At 38.1% G+C, this 27,348-nt stretch overlaps 1 protein-coding gene across 2 annotated transcripts in view; it reads left to right on the top strand.

Annotated features, from left to right (window-relative positions):
• The window catches only part of CNTNAP4 (contactin associated protein family member 4), a 219,476-nt gene that overhangs the window by 22,688 nt on the left and 169,440 nt on the right, over positions 1–27,348 (top strand). For both annotated transcript variants that reach the window (XM_048291917.1, XM_048291919.1), the window contains exon 2: positions 26,448–26,558. In XM_048291917.1, coding sequence (XP_048147874.1) covers positions 26,448–26,558 — 111 coding nt within the window. The remainder of the gene's footprint in view (positions 1–26,447; positions 26,559–27,348) is intronic.

The following is a 27,348-nucleotide window of genomic DNA, read 5'->3' on the forward strand; positions in this document are numbered from 1 at the left end:
TGATTGTGTGATTTCTCTGGTGCCTTATAAGAAGAAAGTCCATCTGGCATCTGATATTAATAAAATCCCTTTCCATTGTGATCTCAAATTTTTTATGAACTTTAGTCTTTTTACAATCTCACCTGTTCTTAAAATTAAATTGAAATAAGGAAACATAAAGAAAAGTTGGTCAACAGGAAAAAGGAGAGACATAAATACACTGTAGAAATATATAGTTACAGAGTTGTTATTATGTCTTCTTCCTGTAGGAAGTCAAGTTAAATGTTAAAAGTCTTTCTTCATATAGATTTTTTAAGTTCTTGTATGAAATGTGAGAAAATAACTGTCCTGTTGCATATTGCATGTGAGACAGCCACTAAGCCTTTTCTTTGTTTATTCATGCCATCCAGTATGTCTCAGAAGTTTTGTGAAGGTAATTATCTTGAAAATTTTACACACTCAGATGGCATACTCAATGGGTATTGTGAGCTGAGTAGGAGAGAGATAAATTTCTTTCAGTTTTGGTCTGTGTTCCACCAGAACAGCATGGAAAGGATAAGCTCCTGGTACACGTCTAAGTTCAGAAAGGAAGCATCAAACCTTTAGCAGTTTGTAATACATCTATCTGAAGCAAATGTCTTAAACAGAACATGATGATGGGCAGACACTTTGCTGGCTAGTTTTGCTTCAAATTAGGTAAATAAATATATCTGTGTTTTTTTTCTTATTTGCTGTTACTTGTTTTTATTGTAAATATTATGAGCTTGCTCTGAAGGAGAACATTATGAACTTGCAGACTGAACAAGGACAATAAGGTTGTGCACTACCTCCCATTTGAGACCATTCGGTTTAGTGTGGCAAAAGTATTAAGTACAACTTCACTTTAAATAGACCATTCATGGATCTGATTGAAAATTTATATTTTTTTACCTTTCAAAAAATATTATGTAATTGTAAAATTGGTATTGTTTAAAATATATCTGACTTTTAAATCAATTAAACTTGACTCAAATTCCCTTTACTGATGGAAAGAAGTATTTTAATCACATGGCATAAAGATAATTTTCTTAATTCCCAGCCCTTCTAAAGTCTCTTCATGCTCTTGCTTAGAGCCTTTTTTTGTAGTGGAAGTGTATATCCTTGTAAAGCACTGTATTCTGAGATGCTAGCTGAGCATCTGATAGAAGTAGATTAATAAGAAAATCTGAAAGAAGAAAACATGGATGTGTATACTACTGCTTCTTGAATCTTTTTTTAAATTTAAAACAGAATATAAATTAATTATTCTAGATTCCTGTTTCACAGAGATTCTGAATTACAGAATTCCATCCACAGTCAGAAAGGAAAAAAAGTCAATGGGCCAGAGAGAGGAATATTCCCATTTCTTTCTTCATTCATTGTGTTAACCAAATAAATTCTTCTTGATGTGTAGAGCAAGACAGTTCATTTAGATAAGATTTGGGTGAACACTTATGTCATGACTGAATGTCTTACGGTCACTTAAAGAATCACCAGCAAAGATAACAGCAAATATGAGCAAATAATGTAAAAGCAAAATCATGGCAAAACTCGTTGGTAGAGTTCACTCTACTATTTGCTAGGTGCTTGAGACACACTGAGGAAAGCAAACTAAATTCTAAAATCAATGAACCAAAACCAGAATCAGCCCAAAACATATTGGGAGAGGGAGAAAAGAGCAGGAGTAGGAAAGGGTAAGGATAATAATGAACGCAGAAGACAAAGTTGAGATAAGACCCCTGTGCTAAACTGATTTATTTTTAGCAATATGAATAGAAGAATTTTGTTGCAGAACAACCTCTGCATTAAGCGTATCAGAAGTGCAGTTGATTTATTCTGTAGTTGCAGTGACTCTAAACTTTATCATGCAAATAATTTCTTTATAATGTTACAATCTGTACTTCTGAAGTATTATTTCTCTGAAAGTCAGCTGTGTCCAAAACAGAATGCTTCCAAGAATACTATGAATTTTAGGTGTGATTTCACTTCAAGTCAATTTTAAAGTTAAAAAAAAAAGGAGAAAAGCATACTAAAACTTGTGTGTTTTCCTCAGAGTTCTTGGCATATAAAACAGTCCTATAGCTGTTCAATATGAAAAGGAAGAGCAATTTTGTGCTCTGTTCACTTCTTGAATGCTGACAACCAGTCATACCTTTTAAAATTAAAGCCAGCTTTACCAACAATAGAAATGGTAAATGAATTCTAAGTGAATATTTTTAGTCTTTATAAACCTAGAAATAGTGGAATTTTTGCCTTTGGGAATAACTGTGAATTTATTACAAACTCTTCTGAAGTATGTTTATAGCAGACCCTCTTTCTGAAACGAACTTTTAAGTGGCCTTTCTGCAGAATTAAACACTTGACAAGTATCTCATAATATCAGTTAGAAAACAAATCTCCAGTGAATAACTAATTCCACTGAATTGTGTGTGGTTCAATAAAAAATTCTTTCTGTAAATCATAGAGTTAAATTAGTAATAATAAAAATTCCCATTCAGTTTTTAAGAATGATTTGCTACCTATTTATGAAGTTTAAAAATCCTATTTTATTGTAATGCAAACATTAGAATTGTCTTCTATGGAAAAGAAAAAAATTGTTTTTTATAAAAAAAATGAGCAGGCATTTATAGTAAAGCAACTACGTATCAGACTAAATACAAACACACTTTGCTTCCAAAAGCAACCTCAATATTTGGGTGTTAATCTTCTAATTATTTAATATATTCAAAGTTATTATCCATAGAATCGAGTATTTTTAGTCTGTGTATAGCTAAAGGAAGATAAAAGATGATGCAAACTATAAAACTGTTTAAACCTTTCTGATACTTTTGCATCAGTCTGTGACAATGCACGTGCTGTGGAGGAAATTGTGGCTTAAACAAACAAAGTTTTTTCTTTCTTTTCAGTGCTTGATGACAGTATAGAATTTCCACTGTCAAATTATGCATCTCTTGTTCGATTTTATCACTTTTATCTGGCAGCTTACCAAATTTCAAGTTGTTCTGAAAACTCAGTTCATTTGTTTGCATAGAGAGGTTTGTAGGATTGTCGTTGTTTCTAAGAGAGAAAAATTTAGCTATTCTCTTCAATTTAGCCATACTCTTTCATATAAAATGAAAGGAAGGTAAACTTGTGGTTTCTTGAGTGCTTATCTCATGGGTCGAGATAAAGACCGTTGAACAGGTAAGACAAAAGCCATGCACGCAAGCAAAGTAAAGCAAGGATTTCATTCAGTACTTTCCATTGGCAGGCAGCTCTTCAGTCATCTCCAGGAAGACAGGGTTCCACCATGTGTAATGGTGATTTGGAAAGATAAAAGAGCATTGCTCCAAAGGCCCTCCCTTCCTGTTTCTTCTCCCAGCTTTCTACACTGAGCATGGCACCACATGGTATGGTAGTGAAGAGGTTTTTCAGCATCAGTTAACTGTGTTATTTGCAATTCCTGAAGGTACCAGGTTGGTGCAGATTAGTAGTTTGGTGACTGATACTACTTTATTTTATCAAATATGTACTCTTCTAGGATTTCTTCACCACCTACTGGTCTTAATTTTTGCCTTGTGACTTCTTTTTTGCTCCACCCACATTTTAATGAAAAAAAAAAAGTAAAATGAAGGTTTTCATATGTGCTGTATTAACAGATCATTTTTTGTTGTCATTAATTACAGAATTATCTCTTTTCTAGAGGACTTTACTGTGGATCTAATTAAATGATACATCAAATAATTTCTTTCAGTTAATTTAAAAACTTGTGAAAGTTTGCTTTCATTTTCTTCATACCACTTATACCCTTTGATTTTTTTCCTGTTTTTCAGTAAATTTTTATTCATATTCGATGTAGTGCTTCAGCTTTGAGTAGTTTCTTGTGAAGATTTACAATCCCTCTTTAGTGAAATGTTTGGAGCCTTACTCCTTACTGTCTGTGTAACCTTTCATAACTGCTGGAACCTTGTTTTTTAAATGCAACCTTTTTCCACACCAACTAAATAAAAAGAGGCCTCAAAATTATGTTAAAGTATAAGGTGATATAGGAAATCTAGGTAAGATAAGCCATGTGCTAGCGTCAAATTTATTTTGTGTCTGAAAATTGTGAAATTCCTCAAAATGAAGCGTGAAATTCTTTCCTTTGAGTCACTGTAGAAGATGTTTGTAATATAAGAATTTTTATTTTAAACTTTCTGAAAAAGGGAACATATTTGCAGTGTTCACATAGAAATACTTCAAAAAAAAAAGAAAAAAATAAACTGAAGAATTTCAACCAAGTACTACAGCTGAGAGGGAAAATGAGTTTTGTAGCTGAGTATCTCCTTTACAGCTTGGCTTTCTACATGTTTTATATCATTAATATGGGTCTTGGATCCATTTTCCCTGTGGTAAAGTGCATCATGTATTAATGCCAAGAAACTGTAATATATCCCATATTTACTTAAATATACTAAGATGAGTGAGGCTTACTATTCAGCGAAGAAATTCAGCTATAATGAATTAGAGAAATAATGTTGCTTCCTTCAGTGGGATTTTATCAGCACATACTGTGTTTTCATACTTAAAAGAAAGTATTCCTATGTTTTGGAAGACCTGTATTGATCCCACAGTTAATGTAAGTGTAATCTTAAGGAAGAAAAAATTGTTGTGAGATCAGTAAAGTCAATCTTCCCCCATATAGTTGTGCATAACTTAGTTTTGCATCCAGAATGCTTTAATCTTGTATGCTAACGTAATTATCAGCGAAGGCTTGTTAACTTCGAGCTCTACAAAGTCTCACCTTAAATTTCTGAAATCAAAGGACTGTTCCAGTGTTTTATTTGAGTTTTGATGTTGAGTGCTTTTAAGAAAAAATAAAATATATAACATATATTAATGTTATGAGTAATCTAGCAATAAAGGACTGCAAGGACTATCCTATGGAAAATACAGTCAGAAATATGGTTGCAGAAGGCGGAGTGTTGATTGAAAGGAAGATGTGATTTATTGAAAAGTCAGTGAGGTCATAATGGCTTTTATTTTTTTTCTCCCGCTTTTCATCTCTACTGAGGGACAAAACCAAAATTTGTAATGCTTTAGACCAGATAACTATTCTTGCTTTCAAAATTTAAAGCAGTCATGAAGCTGGTGAATTGATGACCTGAAATTCATCCTGTTTAGGGGGATCTACATGACTTTGAGCTGTTATAGAAGGTCCTAAATCATGTCAGTTCTAGCCTTGCACTCCTGGTATGAATGTTAAATGAAAGCCTACATGATTTTTGACACTGAAAGTTTTTGCAGACAGAGTAAATTAACAAAAATTAGCAATGCTATTGGATTATTTTGCTTACCCTTAATCAACACAGGTGTAGCTATGTAACTGTATCACCTGAGGCAGTTATTTCTAGTTATTTCATTGTTGTAACAAGATTGGGTGAGAATTAACTTAGTTGGAAAATTATACGTTCCGGGGTGTACAAATCTGCAAATACCGTGTTGTGATCAAGAAAAAGCAGTAAATAACGTACTAACAGAAAATAAACGTCTTGAGATGTTACTTTCATTTTAAATCATGTGACGCTCTTAAGAATATAATGACATATAATTTTAGTGGTCTTGTTAAAATTTTCCTAAATTTAAAGGTGACTAGGCTGATCTGGAATACCATTATGCCACTGTGCTTCCTAGTCTGCAGTTTAAATGAGGTTCCAGGTACACAGCTAGCTTCCAATGAACTTGCAACAAAAACCAACCAACCAACCAACCAACCAAAAAGTTCCTTATTGTAAAGCAGTTCTTTACCAAATCACTGTAGAAGTCATTGTGAAAATACACCATAATTTAAAATGGGCTGCCATCCACTGCTTTTCTGCCCTGTGTGGTGTTGTGTGGCTTCTATTTGAATGTGAACAATAAAACTTTATTGTAGTCAGAATCCTTTGTTCATTCCTTCCTGAGACAAAGAATTTTGGTATCTAGGGTACATGTTCTTCAAGTCATGTCAAAAATGATTAATAAAATGTTTACAAAACAATACCCTGAAACCTAATTCTATTCAACATGGTATCTCTCTGACATCCATTCTTAGAAATACAGTTTAAAAAAGAAAACAAAAGGAAAAACGGCATGTTTTGTACATTATGGATTTGTTCTTTCATAGTAAACTGTCATGCTTTAAGTCACTTAAGTTGGTCGGGAATGAGGTTTCAAAAAATCTCTGAAAGGTTTGCTTAATATTTAGTTATTAGAAGTGTTTATTAAGGGGAAAAAAAGAGAAGAAAAGGAAGAGGAAATTATTGCCCTATTTACTACAAGTAATCCTTGGAAAAATGTAGAATTAACCGTGTATACACTGATGGTACTCTTTTCTTCCTTTACCTCTGTGCCCTGTTGTACTAATATTATCCTCATAAACTTAAGGTCTAATTTCAATGTATGCCTACACACCATAGAACAAGTATTATTTTGAGATGCACTGTTCAGTGGTTTGGACATATATTAGGGGGTTCCCTTATTCAATTCAATTTACGCTGCTAAAGCAATGGAAAAATGCATATAACATAAAGCAGTGGTTAAGGTCCTTTCTCTGGGCTAGGCTGACTTGGCAAAACGTGGTGCTACTGTTCTCAGGCTACATTTTAGTGCTGTGCCAGATACACAGGCAGTTTCAACTAAAATTGTGAAGAAATTAAAGTCTTTATTGTAAGAGGCCTTCCTTATTATTATTATTAATATTACTGTTATTATTACCCAAATCACTGTTGAAGTCATAAAGCTTACATATCATGATTTAAAATGGTCTACAGTCCACTTTTTTACTTACATGTGTGGTGTAGTTCCCTCCACTTTGTTTTATTACAGGCAGTAATGCCACCAGTTTTATAAGAGATGTTGCAATTATGGTTGCTATATGAACACTTACCCAGAAGTCTTACTAATAAGTTTGTCTCTATATTTCTTTCATGTTGTTATTACTAGCAGTATAGCAGTTGCAGTAGTATCTGGTTAATCAGGTAGAGTTGTGCCAAAGTACAGTTTAACAGAGAAAATTATTTGAGAGGATTTTCAGGGAAATGTCCCAAAGAAATATGGCATGAAGTGAAACTTCCACTGCTTAGCATTGAGCCAGGTGGAGTAAATTTGCAAAACTAATGGGTTATGGAAAGGAAAATATTTTGTTTTGTCTTTCTTCCTGGGACAGAGTTGTGCATTGAACCAGGACTGGAAATTTGCCCCCTGATAATTTTCCTATTCCTTCTAATCTTTACTCCTCTTAGATTTGATCAGTGTCTGTTGGGTTTCACATAAAATACTGATCTGTTTTATTTTACGGAGGGAGTAATTGTTGAGGTATTTAAGAGAAACTCCTGTATAACTCCTAGAGAAATGTTGTATCTATTCAGGATCTCCACTCACAGATGAAAGTGGTATGTTTTGTCCTTGTGAAGTCTGCATTTTAAGGATTTTTATTTGTGGAATCCACCCTGGTATTTTAACATCTGTTATATTATTGTAGAGTATTTTCTCTTCGGAAACATGGAAAAGACATCACTTACTCAAACATTTTTCATCTAAACAAAGAACTCAATCTTCTCTATTTACTGGACAGCCAAAATCTGCAGGACATTTTAGAGTGTGCTTGTGATGTAGCATAATGTAGGTCATCTCAAATTCTCTTCCTCCCCAAACAGATTAAATGGATAGTCACACATAGGTGTTTTTAATCTTCCCTAGTGAACTGAATAACCCATTCAGTGAAAAAACCATATGTGGTAGCACACTCCAATCCAAGAGATTGGAGGGGGTTTTGTCCCTTTGGAGCAAGGAGCTGTTCACTTATCTAGCAAAGTAGATATGTCAGCCAGCCTAGGAAAGATACAACTCTATATTTGAGGGAATGGAACAAAGATTATTTTGCTTATGAAGAGTGGTCATCTCAAGAAGGGAATAGAAGGAAATATGGGAGGAAAAATTAAATCTTTCTGAATCTCTAGGAGACTTGGTAGATGAGTTTGACTGTAAGAGTTAGTGAAGCACTCGAAAGGGGCAACCACAGCATGTTCATTAATGGAGGAGCTCTCCCCAGCTGATGTTTTCTGTGACAAACAGTCCCAAACAGGCAACTATGGCTTACAAGGACTGAACAGCAACGTAATTGAGCAAAAAATTGAGAGACAAAAGGAAATAAAAAAATAGTGATTGTTTTCTGATGTTATGTGCTTTCATTTTTTCAGAAGAAGAATTTTTACTAATTCTTTCTTTATCATTTGTCTTAATTAAAAGTGAATTTAATGAGATTGAAGGTGCCTAGGTAAGAACTAGGCATTCTCTGTTTATGCAGGTAGTTTGGAATGTTAGCTCTCAGAATAATTCTTCCAAAGTATGCAAAAGGTAACAGTCTGTGGTTTCACTCTAGCTGAAGGGACAAGTGGGAAAATGTCACTAAAAATGAAAGAGAAGTATGTTCCAGCAAAACATAATAATTGAGAATGCATCGTAGCATGTAGTGACATGCAATGAGGAATGCAAGGCTAAGCTTCAAGATTTGTAAGGAGTAACATTTCTGCAGTAAGTATTTCTACTTCTTTTCTTTTTAGTTGTACACTTTTACAACATGATAGATAAATATGAAATTTATATGGAGGTAAACTTCCTATTTTCAAAGTACTTCTCATTTTTATTAGAAAACTATTACAGCTGGTGATAGGTCAGTAGCTCTGACCGAGGAAGAGGTGACCGATCCGGAGAGATGGTCCCAAAAGGAATCGCCGTCCCAAGGCCCGCTGTCTTCCCTCAGCTGCTGGCTAGGAGGGCCCGTGCAGAAGCTGTCAGCTCTTTAGTGATTGTCAGCTCATGATTTCAGCACAGCTCTGCAGGGCAGTCTCCAGGCCAGACCAGGGAGAGACGAGAGGCTCGAGTAGCTGGTTCTGCACGAAGGCAGCTTTATTGATCCGTACTCCAGCGAAGGGGAGCCAGGGACGAGCATCTTCATCTCGCAGGGGCAGAGGGCTAGCTTTTATAGGGATACAGGGGGTGGGTGCCAGAGGGTAAAAGCCAATGGGTTACACGGGATCTGCATAGGGTCTCCCAGAGGATTCTGGGTCTGACTTCTCTCGAAGTGAGTAAAAAGGTTAGCTGCCTTCCCAGGGAGTCCTGCTGGATGATTATGCAATCTCAGCACACATCCCTCCAGGGCAGCGGCTGGGCATACCTACAGAAAACTAGTACAGTAAGCTTGCATGGGAATGCCTTTGAAATAGAGCAATCTCTATATTTCTAAATGTAACATGCTTTTCTCATTGGTCTTCCTATTTTATATTTTTTTTGGTTTCTATTGTATGTTTAATTTTACCAGATTTAATCATACATTCCAGCTGACAGGCTATTACATTGTTTACTATACATGATGATACCAGATCTCAGTAGATCCCAAATATTACATAAAAAGAAAGTATTACTCCGTGCATGTCCATGCATTCTGAAAAGCTCTTAATCCTGGTATTCCTTACTGGCATTTGCAAATTAGAAAGTGTTTAAAAAACTTGCCAGTGAAAAGGAGTTGTATTTGGAGTTTGATGAAGTTATAATGAAAGTTTTTAGTGGCAGAAACTACCTTCATAAAGGTCTGCATATGATGTAAGAAGACAAACTGGTGTAACATTGTATGTGTTTGGTCTGCTGCAGGAAATTAGCTCAGGCTTTAGCATTCAGATCAGTTCTTAAAATTCATAATAATAATAACTCTCAAAATAATCCGAAGGAGTAAATTGCATATTAATTGAAAACCAATGATAAAAGCACTTCTCGTATTATATACTTGAATAACTCTTAAACATGAGTTATTGCTGGGTAAATTTTGCTTAAAGAATTGCCTTCTGTGTTATTAATATAGGAAAGCTTAAATTCCATAAAAGCTGTCTCAATGCCAATCTCAAAGTATGTAGGTGTAACTAAGGTGAGGTCACTGGATTGAGCTTTGTTTGGAAGGATGCCTAAGAGACAGGTACTTCACCTAGTCCTGTTTTGTCTACAACATATGCTGGGATAAAAATTACATGCTGCTATTAATAACATTGCTTGGATGAAGAGATAGACTGCCTCCACAGCAAGTTTGCTGATGATACAACAGTGGGACGAGTGCAGCTGGGGCAGAATAAATCTGGGCACCTGTACAGGCTGGGGGCTGACCTGCTGGCAAGCAGCTCTCTGGAGAAGGACCTGGGGATCCTGTTGGACAACAAATTATCCATGAGCCAGAAGTGTGCCCCTTGAGGCCAGGAGAGCCAATGGGATCCTGGCGTCCATTAGGAAGAGGACTGCCAGCAGGTCATGGCAGGTGATCTTGTCTCTGCCTGGTGAGGCACACATCTGGAGTGCTGTGTCCAGTTCTGGGCTCCCCAGGACAAGAAAGACATGGAGCTCCTGGAACAAGTCCAGCAGAGGGCTATTAAGCTGATTAGGGAACTGGAACATCTCTCTTATGAGGTGTCCTTGTTCTGGCCAGGCAGAATTAATTTTTTGCTGGGAGGTGACATAGCCAGGGCCCAGAGGTTGTTCTATACCACCTCACATCATCTTCAGGCTATGGGGGAAGGGCTCCCTTCCACATTAGGTAGCCTGGCAAAGGGAGTTTTTGGGTGTTGTTAGGGGTTTCCACGAGGGGTGAGCAATGGCATGTGAATCGTTCCTCTCTTTTCAACAATGTACAGTAACAATACTAACACTTTATTGTTACTCTACATTGTTTTGTTTTGTTTCTGTTTCCAGAGCAGATTGGAAACCAGTTTGATCTAATCATTTGTTGGTTTAGGTCTGGAGTCACTGGTCACAGTGTCGCTTGGTTTGTTTATGTGATCGTGATACCTAATGCTGCATATATTCCCATATGCGCAGTATGTTCTCCTCATGAGGTTCTTTTTCAGGGCAGGGAGAGAGATCATGGTTGTTTTTATGCTGTACTGTATGATACCAGCTTGTGACATGATAACATGAAGGGCAGTGAAGGTAATTTGGAATGTGTATTCAGTGTTGCTCTGCTATCCTTACCTTGGGTGTTACCTCTGGGAATCCATTAATAACTGTACCCACTGGAAAGAACAGGGGAGGATGAATTTCCACAGCCTTTCATGCTTTTCTCCTCCTTCAAGCCTATTACAACAGCTTTTGAGAATTTTGGATTTCTTTTTGATGTTGAAGAAAACATGTTCTTCTTGCTACGTCTCCAGGGTCTCCTGAGTGTGGTTCACACACACACACTCTAAAGAGTGACAAAAGAGATTTTTAGGAGGGTCTTTCAGAGATCTGCACTTGAGGGTGGATGAGTGGCATGGAAGGTAGAAGAAAATGGGCCATCTTTTGAAGGACCTTTCTGCTCCAATGGTTTGGAAGTTCACCCCTGAAAAACTGCAGGACCCTGATTAAATGGCAGAATATTTGAAAGAAATGCTGTGACAGCTCCAGAGAGGCACGAAGTTATGCAACATTCTGGGCCCTGGCTACTACTAATCAGACACTACTTGTTACTGCACAGCACTCTCGGGGAGAACAGGCACCAAGGCCACTCAAACTGCAGCTGAACCAGAGGAACAACTCATGCCAGTAGCAGCCGCCTCTACACAGAAGAAGAAATCCAAGAACAAATCAGTTTGCTTAGAGAGGGATGAAGAGGAAGCAGGGCCCTCAGAACAGGAGGAAGAGGCAGGGCCAGAGATAATCACTCCATCTCAGTTCTTGGGTGAGCTGAGAGATATATAAATGAATTTCAGCTGCCGGTTGAATGAGCCCCGAGTGACCTCGCTGCTCTGATACTGGGATATCGTGGCCCACTATATGAAACTGGATGGTAGTGAAGCCAAGTGACGGATCCCTGTCCTGGGATGTGGGCATTGACAAGGGGATTGGCTAGAGGACAGAAACTTTCAGCCTCTTGAGGTGACTCCTGTCAAGCATGAAGGAAAGAGGCGATCAAGGGATGATCTAATAATGCACCCAAGCGGTTGGAACACAATGAAGAAAGGTACCTAGTATCTTGAGAGAATTAGTTGCGCTGGAGTTAAGCTATAAGAATTCAAATAACAAGCTGTAGATCTCTGTAGATCCAGTGGCGACCAATGTCCACAATCCATGTGGCAGAATTTTGTACAGAGTGTGCCATTGTTGTAAACCAACCCATTGGCTTTGATGTCAGTGAAAGAAGGAGAACAAACAGTGCTTCAGGTGACTACCTGACTCTGGGAATGTGAAGATCATCTTTTCTCCTCCCTACCAAATTGTGCCTTGGCCATGGAAGGACTGTCCAAGACTGTGGACAGAAAGACTCAAGTGAATGAGAGAGGAAATGTCCCATGCCCTGCCAGTATGGACCAGTGACTCTGCTGTTGGCAGCAAGCACCCCATGCCTGAGAGAAGGTCCATGCCACGAGATAACCTGAGGTTTCACCTGCATGACAACAGAGAGGACATGAGGAAGTGGGGTGGAAACCCGTCTCTGCACTAACAGCATGGGGGTGTGACCTGAAAGGAAGAACAGGTACCACAGGAAATTCTTCAGGGGTAAATGCCACTCCAGTTTCCAGTGGGCAAGACCTCCCTCAGACAGAATAGCAGGGCTGATGTTACTTCTGGTCCTCTTGAAGGGACCTCAGTTCATATTTACAAGGAGTGAGCAATGAGTGCTATGACCAGGACTAGGGGGGCCCTGACTCCAGCCAGGTGGAGGAAAGGGACAGTTGGATCTATTGGCCTGTGTGGATCCTGTGCCCTGGCACATCAGACACACAAGGGTATAAGGCTTCAGTTGACACCAGTGGACAAGGGACCCTGATGCCATCAAGATATGTAGGGGCAGAATCCATCTCTATTTCTGGGGATCCCAACAGCCGACTGTACTGGAAGCTGGAGTGAGCCTGGCTGGGAATGGATGGCTAAACCACCCCACTGTGACTGGCCCAGAGGCCACGTGAACCCTTGGCATAGATTACCTCAGGAAAGGGTATTTCAAGGACCCAAAAGGGCATTGTTGGAGCTGCGGAGACAGAGGAAATTAGACAGCTGAACACCTTGCCTGGTCTCTCAGAGGACCCTTCTGCTGTGGGGCTGCTGAGGGTCTAAGAACAACAGGTACTGATTGCTGCCACATCACTGCACTGTCAGCAAAACCACACCAGCTGGGACTCTGTTGTCCCCACCCATGAGATGATTCATGAGCTGGAGACCCAGGGAGTGGTCAGCAAGACTCGCTCACCCTTTAACAGTCCTATATGGCCAGTGTGTAAGCTAGTAGAAAATGGAAAGTGACGGACTATCATGGCCTGAATGAAGTCTGCTTTCACCTGGGGCATGGAGTAAAGCTGGAAGTGACTGCCCCACAGCTGGAAGCACAGCCCCACTATTTGCTATGGACTGATCCAGACTGCACTGGAAAAGGGTGAGGCTCCAGAACACTTGCAGTACATTGATGACATCACTGTTTGGGGTAGCACAGCAGAGGAAGGTTTTGAGAAGGGGGAGAAGACAATTAAAATCCTCCTGAGGGCTGGTTTTGCCATAAAAGAAAGTAAGGTCAAGGGACCTGCCCAGTAAATGTAGTTTTTAGGAGTAAACTGGTGTCATGGTTTAGGAATAGTACTCCTCAATTTAGTGGTCTCACTGAGACTCTCTAAACCACTCTTCTGCTCACTCACTCTCTTCCATCCCTGTAGCCCTGTAGCAGGCTGCAGAGGAGAATTGGAGGCACAAAAAGTAAAGATCATGGTTGAGATAAGAACAATTTATGAGAAGCAGCAATGAGACAAGGAAATAATAACAGCAGCAACACTAACAACAGAGTGTACAAGAAAAGAAATGTTACTGCTCACCAAGGAACCCACCTGCACCTTCTGCCATACTACCCGCATTACTCCCTCTGGCTCAGAACTGGTGCCCCCCAAAGCGCTCCCTCTGACATGAAACCACAGCTGCCCCACCTCTCAGTGCTTAAGCCCTTCTCCCAAGAAGAGAATCCTTTGCCCTGCCCCCGGTAATGACATGAGATGGTACAGAATAACCTGAATGTCCTAGCTGTGCCCCCTTCTGGCGACTGCAAAAATTAACCCTATACTGGAGGGAACCAGGACAAATGGCAAGATGGACATCAGATTGCAGTGGATGTGGTCAACAAAAGAGTACCTATGTCCTCCCCAATGAGCAAAAAGGAAATGCAGACTTTCCTAGGTGTTGTGGGGTTTTGGAGCATGCATATTCCAGATTACAGTCAGATTGTAAACTCTGTCTCTCATGTGACATGGAAGAATAATTTTAAGTGAGGTCCTGAACAACAACAAGTGTTGAGCAAATTAAATGGGGAATTGTTCATGCAGTAGCCCTTGGGCCAGTCAGGACAAGACAAGATATGAAAAATGTGCTCTTCACTGCAGTTGGAGAGAATTGTCCTTCCTGGAGATTCTGGCAAAAATTACCCAGGGAGAATCCAGTACAACTCCCGAGGTTCTGGATTTGTGGATACAAAAGATCTGAGGCCTGTTACACCCCAAAGGAAGAAGAGATAATGGCAGCTTTTGAAGGGGTTTGAGCTGCTTCAAAAGTGATTGGCACTGAAGCACAGCTCCTCCTGGCAGCCCGAGTGCTGCTGCTGGACTGGGTGCACATACCATGAGACTGATGCGGTGTGAAGTAAGTGGGTTGTGCTGTTCACACAGTGAGCTCAAATAGGAAACCCAGTCTCCCAGTGATCTTGGAAGTCATCGCTAGCTGGCCTGAAGGCAAAAATTTCAGACCATCAGAGGAGGAAGAGGAGGAGGGGAAGATGACACTTGCTGAGGAGGCTCCACCATACAATCAGCTACCTGGAAATGAAAAGCGATACACACTCAGAACTGATGGTTCTTGCCATATTGTAGGGATACATTAGAAAATGGATGCCCTACATGATGAGTTGCAGAAGCTATTGAGAGACAAGGTGGATCAAGTCAGAGCTGAAAGCCTGGCTTCAGATATTGCTGAAAGAGAAATGGTCAGCACTCTATCTCTACACTGACTCATAGATGGTGCGGAGGTGGCTGGAATGATGGAAAAAGACCAACTGGCAGTGCAGAGATAAAGCCATCTGAGCTGGTGAACTGCAGCAGGATGTCACTGCCTGGGTAGAGAAGTTGGCTGCAAAAGTCGATCATGAGATGCACACGTGCCCAAGAGTCAGGCTACTGAAGGACATCGCAACAATGGACGGTGGATCGAGCTGCCAAAATTAAAGCGTCTCAAGATCTGGACTGGCAACATAAGGGTGAATTTTTTCTGACTTGGTGGGCCCATGATGCCTCAGGTCATCAGGAAAGAAATGCAACACCCAGCTGGGCTCGTGGTCAGTGGATGGTCTTACCCATGGACTCTATATCCCAGGTTATCCATAACTGGGAAACATGTGCTGGGATCAAGAAGGCCAAACAGGTAAAGCCCCTGTGGTATGGTAGACAATGGTCACAGAATCACTGAATATTCAGAGCTAGAAGGGACCCATGAGGATCACTGAGTCCAGCTCTTAACTGAATGCTCCATATAGGGGTTGAATCCTACAACCTTGGCATTGTCAGCACCATGCTCGAACCAGCTGAGCTCAGCTCAGGTCAAAATACAAATAGGGGAAGGCCTGGTATATCGGTTACATCACGCTCCTGCAGACCTGCCACGGCAAGTGCTACATGCTCACAATGGTGGTAATAACCACAGGATGGCTGGAGGTGTACCTTGTGTCTCATGCCACTGCCTGGAACACCATCTTGGGCCTCGAGAAGCAAGGTTTTCAAATACAGTATATGAACGTAATCGATCAAAATTTGCTTTCAGCCCAGGGCATTGACCCCTGCTACCAGTTTTTGTGCTTGTAGCTTCTCTTCAGGAAAAAGCTGCAGATGCTGACTGTTCAAAATATGCCTACAAAGTGCTACAGGATCTGGAAAATAAGGCTTACAGGATAAGACTTAAAGAATTTGTCTTGTTAAAGAATTCTTGAGGTAACTTTATCACCACTGGTGTAAATTTTCACTTGAAATAATATGACTGGTAGTGAAGAAAGAAGATTATTTCCTTCATATGGAGACAAGACAGCAAGATCCGAAGGTTTACAGCTGAAGGTAAATTTAAGATCTTTTCTTGGAAATCCTACGTCCGAAAAAAGATACTGTTCCTTAGCAGTAAAGATATTTTAATTTATAAAATTATGGGGGAAAAAAAGAGAGTGCAAAAACTGTAAAACACTATTACACAGTGTGTGTGTATATATTAATTCCTGGCTTTCTGTTTAGTTTCTGGGAAAATTCTTAGACTCTAAGAGGAGTCAGTTTGGTATTGACCCTTTTAATCCTGAAATGAGTAAGTGCATACACTTTTTTCCTCTTTTCCTACGGTGCCATAACAAGGATTTTAGCTACACTGCCCTCAGTATTCTTGGGCCTCATGAGATTCATTGCTTGTCAGGTACTTTCAAGCGGAGCAGAACTAGCACATGCCTTTGGAGTGAGGAGCCTGTTGCCAGAGTTAAGGATTTAATCCGGGGGTGGGGGCGGAATTGAATTGAATTGAATTGAAATTTTTTTTTATGCACTGAATTTCATTGCTTGTTTCCCTATGAAATTTTACTTCTTTTTTTTTTTTTTTTTCAGTAGAAGGAAACTGTTCTTTTTTATTTTTAAGAATGGAAAGTTTGTTCCTTAGGTGAAATGTAATCTAACTGAAACCCTCTACCTTTGAGCAAAGTTTGAGGTAATTAAATCACAGTCAAAGTGTGAAACAAGCAAACAGTTCTTTCCCCCTTTTGTCTGAATTCACTCTGTGTCTGCTGGTTTAGGAAAAAGAAAAATGATTTCTACATAGTTCTGGTAACAAGCTGTGTAAAACATTCTCTCTTTTGGTAAAGAGGCTTTTATTGATCTCAAGAAACATGTATATGTTATCTGATTATGTTATCCTGGCTGAAAAGAATTTAGTTTGTAATAAAATATTCCAGACTTAAAAAAAAAAACATTTTGCCATAGCACTAAGATGGTGAAAATTTAATCATCCGGTGAGAAAGCTTAAGCCATACTTCAAGAGAACAAAAATTTAAGGATGCTACAAAATGAGTTTTCAGATACTGCACGATGACATGGGAAAAAATGAATGCTGATAGTAAAGTTTATGTGCTTTTGATCAATACAAAATACTTTAATTCTGAATTGTAACTAGTTTTTTCAACTCCTTTACAGTATATGTATCTGTTTTCATTCTCTCTAAAAACCTTGTCTTTTTTCCTACCACACATGCTTAAGAAGCTTCCAACTGACATTATAAATTGCATTAGTCTTTCATAGCTTTTCACAGAAAAAACCCCATTAGACTTACTGAATTAAATAATTTACCTGTAAGATCATACTTATTAACATTTAATATATTACTATCTTTTTATACTAAAAGCTTGTTTCGACCTGTAGTGCGTGTTGCCAAGATCCCCACCAAAACTCAATGAAAATGCATGATATTTCAATAATAGAAATACTAACTAAATATTAGAGTTTGAGTTTATACAGCTAAATAAGGCCCATAAGAACCCACAAAGCTGTGATTCTGTAATGTGTTGGAATGTGTTTATCATAATTCTGCCATTCTGATGCTTGTTTGAGAAGAAGTAGGCCATTAAGTCAAAAGACACAAAACTTGCCTAACTAGTAGGAGTTATGCCCTTCTACTTGATTTACTGTAGGATACATCTTGAAGAAGCTGATCTAGAAGTGTTACTGCAGTGTATTTGCTTAATTAATAAATTTTGCAATATTTCTTTGCGTGAATAAGAAGATCCTAACTGTAAATCACCTGTTTCTGCCATCACCTCTCAGGTCTAATTTGTCCTAGTCTAATGTTTTATTGTATCATACACTCTTTCACCACTGAATTCACAAATAAAAAATGTAATTGGAATCTATGAAAAAATACAGACATTATCCAATAATCTTGGAAATTATTATAAAAGCTTGTTTGGTTTCAAATAGTAGTAGAAATTATGAGTTAAGTTTTAGTGACTGTACTTCCCTTGCATTGAATTGTAGTCTTAAGGTTTCTGGAAACGACCAAGAGAAACAGGAGTGAGTTAACTCTGTTAATTCTAATGTTTCTTTAATGTCAGCTAACGCTAGAGTTGCTGGCTTGTGGCTGATTTCTGGGTACTAGGAACAAGGAAGTCCTTTATTTTACTTTCTTACGGATTTTCAGACTCTCTGATTTTCATGCTCCTTTTCCCTAATGCATGGAACAAGAATAGTTTATATAATCAGATAAAAATAAATAAAAACCTAAGGAAAACATCATTTCCAGCTATATACCAACCATGCCAGCTATTGAATATACATTGAAGGGTTTGAATCTTTGCAAATGTCTGTAGGGAAACATTTTTTTTGTATCCCTTCCATTCCTGTATAATTTAATGCAGATCTATATAACTGCAGCATTTATCTTATTCCTTCTGGTTTTTCTTTTTAAGTTCTCTGTGTTCAGTCACAAAAAGTCTTTCATGTCCCCAGAGAACAACAAGGTTGTCTGTGAACACAGAGGAAATTTGGCTTTTTGTACTTACGAGCCGTTCTTGACTTCTTGTTGGCATGAAATAGTTGCAGTTGTGAAAAAGGGATGGCTCCTTGAAAGGAAGGAAAGATAGCATTTCATGCATTTTGTTAAGATAAAAATCACATGCCTAATGTGAATATTAAAGGAACAAATGACTGCTAAGTGTCAGAATTCTGTGCTGAATTTTGTTAACTGCTGTCTGGAAAAGATAAAAATTTTATCAGAAGACTGGAAGAGTTTGTTTCAAATTCAAGAAAATCACTGGCCCTGTCATGCAGGTTATCTCCTTGATAAAGTCTTTGCATTTGCAGAGATACTATCAAAAATCGTAAAACCACCTTTTTTTAATCTTGGGCAGTCAGCTCCCTGCCTTCTCCCTCCACCACCTCCAAGAAATAGTTGAAATCTATTAATGAAAACTTCTGTTTAAATAAAAAATAAGAAAACCGGTATGAGCTACTCACCAGTAAAATTTCATCTTTCTGAGAAGTAAGCAGCAGAAGACCTCAGTGAAGCAAAATATTAGGAACTTAATTGGCTACTACATGCAGTTGAAATGTAGTACGTGGAAATGCCTAATATATTCCATTAACTGAACTGAAGAATAGAAAACCCTGGTGGCTATGAAAGGCTTCAAGAGGCATGAATGAAACAGTGCAACTTCTCTGTTTTTAAACTTTGAGCTACAAATAGGCAGCAGCAGACATGAGATAAAAATGTTCTTGGGCTCTCTGAACAAGGATAACTTACCCCTGTTCAGGAAGCAAATGGAAGCATAATCATATAGTAGCAGCAGTAATGACAGGCTGGGTTCATAATAAGTGACACTGTATATTTTGTAGCTAGAAGGCCTGAAACTATGATGGTCTAATTGTCTGTAATCTGTCAAATTCTCCTCATTTCTCTTACTGATGAAGATTTCACTAAGACTGGGACCAGCATAATGGTCAGTACCCATCAGGAAAACAAGGAGAGGGGAAATCTCTTTTTATCTATGTCACAGGAATCTCATTGAATTCAGTGAATCTTTTGAAACTAATTACAAGCGTGCACACTGACCAAAGACTAAATTACCACAATTAACCTATTTTAAAAATCTGTTAGGTAAAATGACATAGATGCTCACTCCTGGGGAAAAGAAAGCATCTTTTTTTGAAAAGAGTAAATGGGCTACATAATATTTGGTCTTCACAGTGTTGGGAAAAGTAACTCTGAAGTGCACATGACAGAACCAAAGATTTAATAAATTCCTGTTGGAAGGTAGGTTTTACAGCACCTCTTTTTAGGTTTCAGCAAGCACTAGTCTTGTTGATACAGTATGATATGTCCTTTATTTTTATCAGTCTCGTTCCTTTTCACAAAGTTTTTCATCATAGTTATTCACTTATTAAAATTTGATAGCAAAGTTGATCCTTCCTAGGGCTTACCTACCTGGGAAAGATGAACATTATTACACTTCTGGGAGACTTCCAGAGATATTGCCTCTTCTCTTCTGTTCGTGTGTGACTGAATTTCTAGCTGTTTTTAGCTATTCTACTTGTCTGATGATTAAATATTTAATTTTCCCTACTTGGGAAAGATTGCAGAACTTTCTTTGATTTGATTTTGTTACTGTTGGTTTTTTTTCATACGGCTTACTGGAACAATTTTTTTTGTTTGTTTAATGTTAAAGTGTTGCTTTGCTCTTTAGGTAATCAATATTTTCTTTGAGTCCTTGATAAAACCAAAGAACTTGACAGGTTTTTTGGGAAGTCAAACATCATAATCTTTTTCTTCCTTCTATTCTATTTCTGTCCTGCCTTACGAGAAGTTTAATAGTTTATTAAGGAATTGTAGTTGTTGTTAGAGGGAGTTTTGAGTAAATTGAGTTTTAAGAAAAAAGAGGTGTATGCAACAATATAATAGCTGAAAATAATTTCATTTAAAAATTAAATAAGTGGAATTGTAATATGTTAATTTGTGTAAGCTCTTGGTTTGGGATGTTTTAGTTTGAGTTAAGGTATGTCATGAGTAAAGTCAATGTGTCAATGTAATGCATGTACTTTCTAGATAATTGTGAACAGAATATCATTATTGCACATCAACTTGCAGTAACTGAGCACTATATGTCAACATTTGCTTATTTAGAGTAAATTTGGACTCCAGCTGAAAAACATTAAAATCTGTTAGTCTTTATTAGGGACCAAGCTGATAATTTACATAAAGAAACTGTTTCATTCAAAATAAAATCAGTGCTGTATATTCTTGATGTTTTCGCAGAAAAGAGAAGGTTTGTGCCTGTAAATTAAATAAGGTTTTTTTCACTAGGTGGGAATTAAAATATACACTTATGCATTCTGAATAAATAAATCTCAGATTGTCCCAGTATTCTTCTATTTTTATTACTGTTTTTATTTCAGCGAGCAGTTGCCTTGGTGGAAGTAACAAAATTTATTTGATCAACCGTAATGTTATAAACATAGTCATGATAACTGTTAATATTGTTATAGTAATTGTTATTATTACAGGAAGATATCCTGTTTGAACTCCTTTGTTGTAGTTCATATGGGATGATCTATGTAATTCATAGTACCTGTGTATTAAAAATCTCTTGGTTTACTCTGAGTATGCATAATGAGATAGTATTTGGAGCTGGAAGAGAAATTATAGGCATACTTTATTCTTGCATCACTTAAGAATTTTATTCCTATAAAATGCCTTGGTTGCTTTATAAATTTGATTAAACTTGCACTGGAATTACGATATATGGAAAAGCATACCTTATGTAACTTGAATAATTTTTCTTGAATAACAGGTAAGATGTATTTTGTTTATATATTTTTTTTTTCCTTCACGAAACCTTATTTGTTACCAGATTTTTGTGCATATTACAGAAACCTAGGGTTTCTTTATGTTTTTGGTATCCTTAGGTATTGGTTAAAAAATAAATATTTATCACAAAAAATGTAATAAATGCTTTATCATGGACAACTTTTAGCTAAAACTCCTTGCTTTGAAATCTCATGTTAGAATAGACTACTTAAGTATTCCTTTAGCCTAGAGAAGCTGTGTGAAATAAACTAGAAAGCCCTACATTGCCTTCAGCAGCGAGATGGGTTTCGTTGCACAGTGGAAGGCTGTCCAAGAGAAATGAAGAGTCACTAGTAGCATGTGAGAAAGCACTGAATTCAGACTGTGTTTCCATTCTGTAGAATGTCTTCCAATGTAAGTGAAAGCATACAGAATTGTCACTCTTAGAGACTATTCTTTCATTTGTTTTTATTTACTTTGAGAAGCAAGTTGATACTGACCATCTGGTTCTTGACAATTTCTACAAAGTGTTTTGATTTCAATCTGGAATTCATACTAAATTCTGAGTTAACTTGCACACTGGAAGTTGCCACAAGAATATGTTTTAAGCTATATGTGCTAAGCAGTAAAGCAGAAGTTCATATGAAGTCATTTTCCTGAAATAAAGCATAGCAGTTGTTGTAAAAGAAATGTATAATTATTCAGGGTATATCTATTTGTGATGCATTGCTCATTTCTTACATTGTACAAAGGCAAAAAGCCATATCATGGACTGTTGGATTTTGGATAACACCTTTTAGTAATATTCAAAATTTTATGTGCCTTTCTATTATAAAAAGTGTTTGACATAAATTATATGATAAATGCTAAGTGCTCATAGAATTCTTCTGGGAATATCTCAAAGCAATATGTGTGTTTCACAAGTACACACGTATTAGACCATCTGGGTAGAATAATTCAGTACCATTGATTCCTTTCCAACATGTACATTAAAAGGAAAAAAGGTGAAAAATGTAGTTGGCAGAAGCAAGCATTACAAAGGCAAATGTACCATCCATCCAGTGGAAATATGCCTTTTTTTTGGTTTTGAATTGAAATTTGTGAAGACTTACACCCAGGGGTGTTGTTAAAGTAATGTGCCTGCTGTTTATCTACTACTGCTTCTATGTATTAATAGCATGGTTTCATTCCTGCGGAATCATTACGTAACGCATGACACCTTTCACCAGAAGATCAACATTTAAAATATGAGGCATTTGAAAGAGATGAAACATTCTGCTGCAACTAGCTCTCTAATTTTCAGCACAGGAGAGACATGGACCTGTGGAGCAGGTCCAGAGGAGGGCTGAAAAAACATTCAGAGGGATGGAGCAGGACCTCTCCTATAAGGAAAGTCTGAGAGAGTTGGAATTATTCAGCCCGAAGAAGAGAAGCCTCCATGGAGACCTGTCATGGGTTAGCAAGCATAGTCCCGGAAGTGATTTTCTTGCAAAGAGGTGCTTACAGCTTCCTCTATGACCTAACAATCTATCAGCTGGCTAGTTTGAATATTGACAATGGACAATTTTTTAAGCCACTTAAAATTTTGACTGCCTCTGTGGTCCACATTTAAGAATGGACAAACCCCAGGAAAGGTCTCTCTTGCTTCCGGCTGGGGGACAGCTAACTGGGCTGGGCCCGTACAGGGTCCAGCGGGCCTGGGCCGGGCCCTGCTGGGTCTGGGCTGGGACCTGCTCAGGCTAGGCCTGGGCTGGAACACAGCCATCCTGGAGTCGTGGGGCCCTGTTCCACCCGCAGCTCCCCGCCAGCCCTGCTATGTGCAGACAGTGTGGCCTGGCTTCCCCCTCTCCAGTGCAGCCAAAGATTCAGCTGAAGCTTCCCTGCTGGCTGGCAAAGATCATGTGACCAACAGCGATAAGTGAAATTCCAACTGCAAGGCCTGGGTGAGATGAACCCTTTTAGTGCTGTAAGTTTCTTCCAGAACAGATGAAGTCTGCAGACATTAAGTAAAGAAAGAAGAGCTGAAATCCTGAGGGAGGAGAAAGAGGAGATGCTTAAAGCCGAAATTCTGTTGTAAAGCTATGGTGGTGATAGACTGTGATATATCAGAGTACCCATTGTAATTTCATGAAAGCATGGGGGGTGGAGCGTTCAACTTGTACTTGTGAGCTAAAGCACCTGTGCTGGAATAAGCAAATGCTGAAGCAGCTGTAATTTGAGGAGAAATTTGAACAGGGAGAGATGGAAGCAATGAGGACTCTTGCTCCAATCGGAAGGAGAAGACCTCTGTTCCTAGAGATACTCCCAGAGATACTCTTAGAGATGAAGATGCTTTTTCTCCCAGGGAAGGAGGAGGGCCTCTATTCTTAGAAATGAAGATGCTCCCAGAGATAGGTGAAGAGAACTTTTGTTTTTGAACAGCTCAACCTTAAAATGGTACCCCAGTAGCTCAAGATTGGACCCTCGAAAGCAGTTGTGGGACAAGCTGTAAGTCGGGGGAAGGGACTCTCACATGCGAGCAGAGAACCAACCCGGGCAGCTGTCTCGCTGTGATATTGAAGCCATGAGAGAACTTCTTGTGGAGATGTCTCCACAGCATGAGCAAGAGAGACTCCTCTCCCTAAATGAACTGAACAAGGTTATTATGAAAGTGGTAAACAGACTGAGCTTCTCAAGGGTTGTCTTTTTACAGTGGGAGAAGGGGGAAAGGTTAGGGGAGGAGAAGTGTTCTGCAGGTGTGGTATGATTTTTTTTTTCCTTCCTTTTAGGTCTGTTAGTAAACGTCTTTATATTCTTTTAAGTTTTGTGCCTGCTTTGCTTTCTCCTAATTCTTATCTCACAGAAAGTAAATAAGTAAGTGATAATTTGAACAGAACCACTACAAGACCTTACTGTGGCCTTTTCAGTACTTAATAACAAAGTGTGTAGCAATAGAACAAGGGCTAATGGTTTTGAATCAAGAGAGGGTAAATTTAGATGAGATACAAGTAGGATTTTTTTATGATGGGGGTGTTAAAACATTGGAGTCGTTTGCCCAGAGAGGCTGTAGATGACCCAGACCTGGAAACATTGAAGGTCAGGTTGGATGGGGCTCCATAACCCCAGCTTGTGGCAGGGGGTTGGACTAGATGACCTTTAAAGGTCCTTTCCACCTCAAAGTGTTCTGTGATTCTGTGGTTCCGTGATTTTGTATCATGTACATAGATTTGAGTAAAAATGCCTTTTTATTTTCCTCCCTTAATATTCATCTTGGTATCTAGATTTACAGTGTAGGCTTTGGCAGAAAAAAAAGGATCAGTGACACTTGAAGTGTTCCCTTGCATCAGCAGCATAAGTGGCTCTCTGAAACACAGCATCATCGTATTCTTCTCTTGCTCATGCAATTTATGACTAACAATTTTCCTTTTCCTAAATCTTTCTGTGCTGTAAAGAAGCCGTTCACTAATGAGATACTTTTCTAAGACTTGGCAGTGCAATGCATTTACTCATAAGACTGCCATTTTTTTCTTCTTTTGTGCTTACCAGTTGGACAGTTTGTCCCAAGCAGAACAGCTTATTTCACCATTGCAAATCTAATCTCTGGATAATGAAGTGAAAAAATGAGTTTGCAGTTCGACAATAAAGAGTAGTTATAAAATTTTACCCTTTTTTATTGTATAAACCTAGAACAGGAAATGAAGTTATGAAACGAAGAATAATTTTTTTTTTTTTTTTCATTAGTGAAGTACTCTAAATTTGGTAGAATATGGCATATGTGACTTTATCAAGAGCAAATAATAAAACCTATCTTTTGTTGTGAATGGATATTATTCATGGGATTTAGGAGAGTACTTCTAACTCTTAACAGTCAAGGCCAGTACTAACTCTTTCATTTAGAAAAAACTTCCCTCAACCAAATTAAACAACGTCAGAAAAAAAATTTTGGAATGTGATCAAAAAATCTCCTTGGGACATTCATATAAAAGTCTTGCTGCTAATTAGAAATATCTGTAGTTACTTAGCAGAAATGCTTAATTATTACTGGCAAGAAAAGGTTTTGTATTAATTAATATTTACGATTTTTGACAGTGAAACCTGGTAGACAATTAGAAAGGTTGGAAGAACAAGAAGAATTCACCTATGAGTTGTCAGTTATCAGCTGCATCCAGATAATGTGATTATCCTGAAAAGAAACACTTAATAAAGACTAAAAGTTAACATAATTTCCTCTTTTTCTAAAGAACAGGTGCCAGCCCCAGTGCAGTTAAGGAAGCACTTGCTGCACTTCTTTTGAGTTTTTTGAAGTTAATCTTCTTTCAGCTAAACTAGATCAGATATTGATTCTCAATTGATACGTTTCAAATTCAAATAGAGAATGAACATACATCCTATATAGTAATTCAGCTGAAGAGGCATTTAAAGCTAGAAAATTGATTAGCATTTGCTTGTTTCTGCATGATTGATTGTGAACTGCAGTTAAGTCTGCTTTTTCTGAAACACTCAGGTTTTATTCTGTATGATGTTAGGATTTGCATAATAATAATTGTGAGATAATGATTTTTTTGCTGTGTCTTTATCAAACACATATACCATTGGCAAAACAAAGACTTTCTGTTTTGTCATGCTTACTGTTCTTAAAAGGGATGAGATTTGGTTCAGTTTCCTTGGCTTTTTTTTTTTTTTTTTTTTTTTTTAGAAACAGCTGTATTTAATGTGATTGCACATTAAAAGTGATTGCAAAGACCTGTGCTGGCATCAGGTCAAAAGTAAATAAGAAGCATGAGCTGAGGTTGTAGCTTGATGCTGCAACAGAGACTAGAATATGTCACTTGCTATTCATCTAAATCATAGTGAGTGAGCACTGAAGAATTTCTTGGTATGATCTCAGAAGTTAAGTTAGAAGTGGGTAAGAACAGCCAGTTAAAGAGCATAATAAATTATTGTCTGGTAGTCTTATGAAATATTGGGTTAGAAAACCCAAAACATCTGCTTCAGTACTGATACTTTTACACATAATACAGCAAGAAGAAATATTTAGAGATGTGCTGCTCTCAGAGGGTTGATTCTGTTACAGTTCCAGTAAGTGGTGTCTGTTGGATTAACCTAAATGTGATATTTTTCATTGGCAGATAATTGTGATGATCAGTTGGTGTCTGCTTTGCCTCAGTCATCATTCAGTAGTTCATCAGAGCTGTCTAGTAGTCACAGCCCTGGATTTGCAAGGCTTAATCGAAGAGAGGGTGAGTGAATTTTATTGGTCAGTTGTTAATTCTGGGTTGAAATGAAAACAGTTTAGATATCCAAGAGCATGTGTTACCGTTCCAGATAATTTTTGTCTGGTGTTTGTATACCAGCCATGAACGGCAGTGTAGTCTCAGCTCAAGGAGGTTATGAATCTCAACTTCCCACCCTACGGTAAGTTGTTGGACAACATGAGCACTCAGTGGCTGGAGCTGCTCTGTGGGCTTATTGAAAAGGGAATGTCCTAATCTGTTTTATTAACCTGGTGTGGAAATTTGTTAAGCATGAGCTTCTGTTTTGAATGAAATTGTGATATCAATGGAAAATATATATCCTGGAAGAATTTCCCTTAGTTTGAGTAATATATGGTCTTAGAATTTTAAATAACACATGTATTTATAAATACATGTTATAAATAACACGTATCAAAAGTTAGCATCTTTATACTGGTCTTCCCTAAAAATGTATGCTTGACAACTTTTTCTATTTGGCTCTCTTCATGTGCTGTGAAGTTGTTTGTGCCGTGCTAAAATGCATTTTTTAGATTTATAATTTCCTTCACATTGCCCTGTACTGTATGCACACATTAGAAATGCTTATAACCTTACATCTGGTGTCATTTGAACTCATGTAGACACAAAACAGCAGGTAGCCTAATTAGAAGATCGTGACTGTCTACCTTCTCATTCTGTGTACCTCAGGTTCACAGTACTCAACAGAGCACAGGTTTGAATGTCTTATTCTTATGTCATTGTTTAATAATATGACCAGATTGTTTGGCTGGATACC

This window comes from Corvus hawaiiensis, chromosome Z, assembly GCF_020740725.1.
Source record: "Corvus hawaiiensis isolate bCorHaw1 chromosome Z, bCorHaw1.pri.cur, whole genome shotgun sequence".
Taxonomy (NCBI): Eukaryota; Metazoa; Chordata; class Aves; order Passeriformes; family Corvidae; genus Corvus; species Corvus hawaiiensis.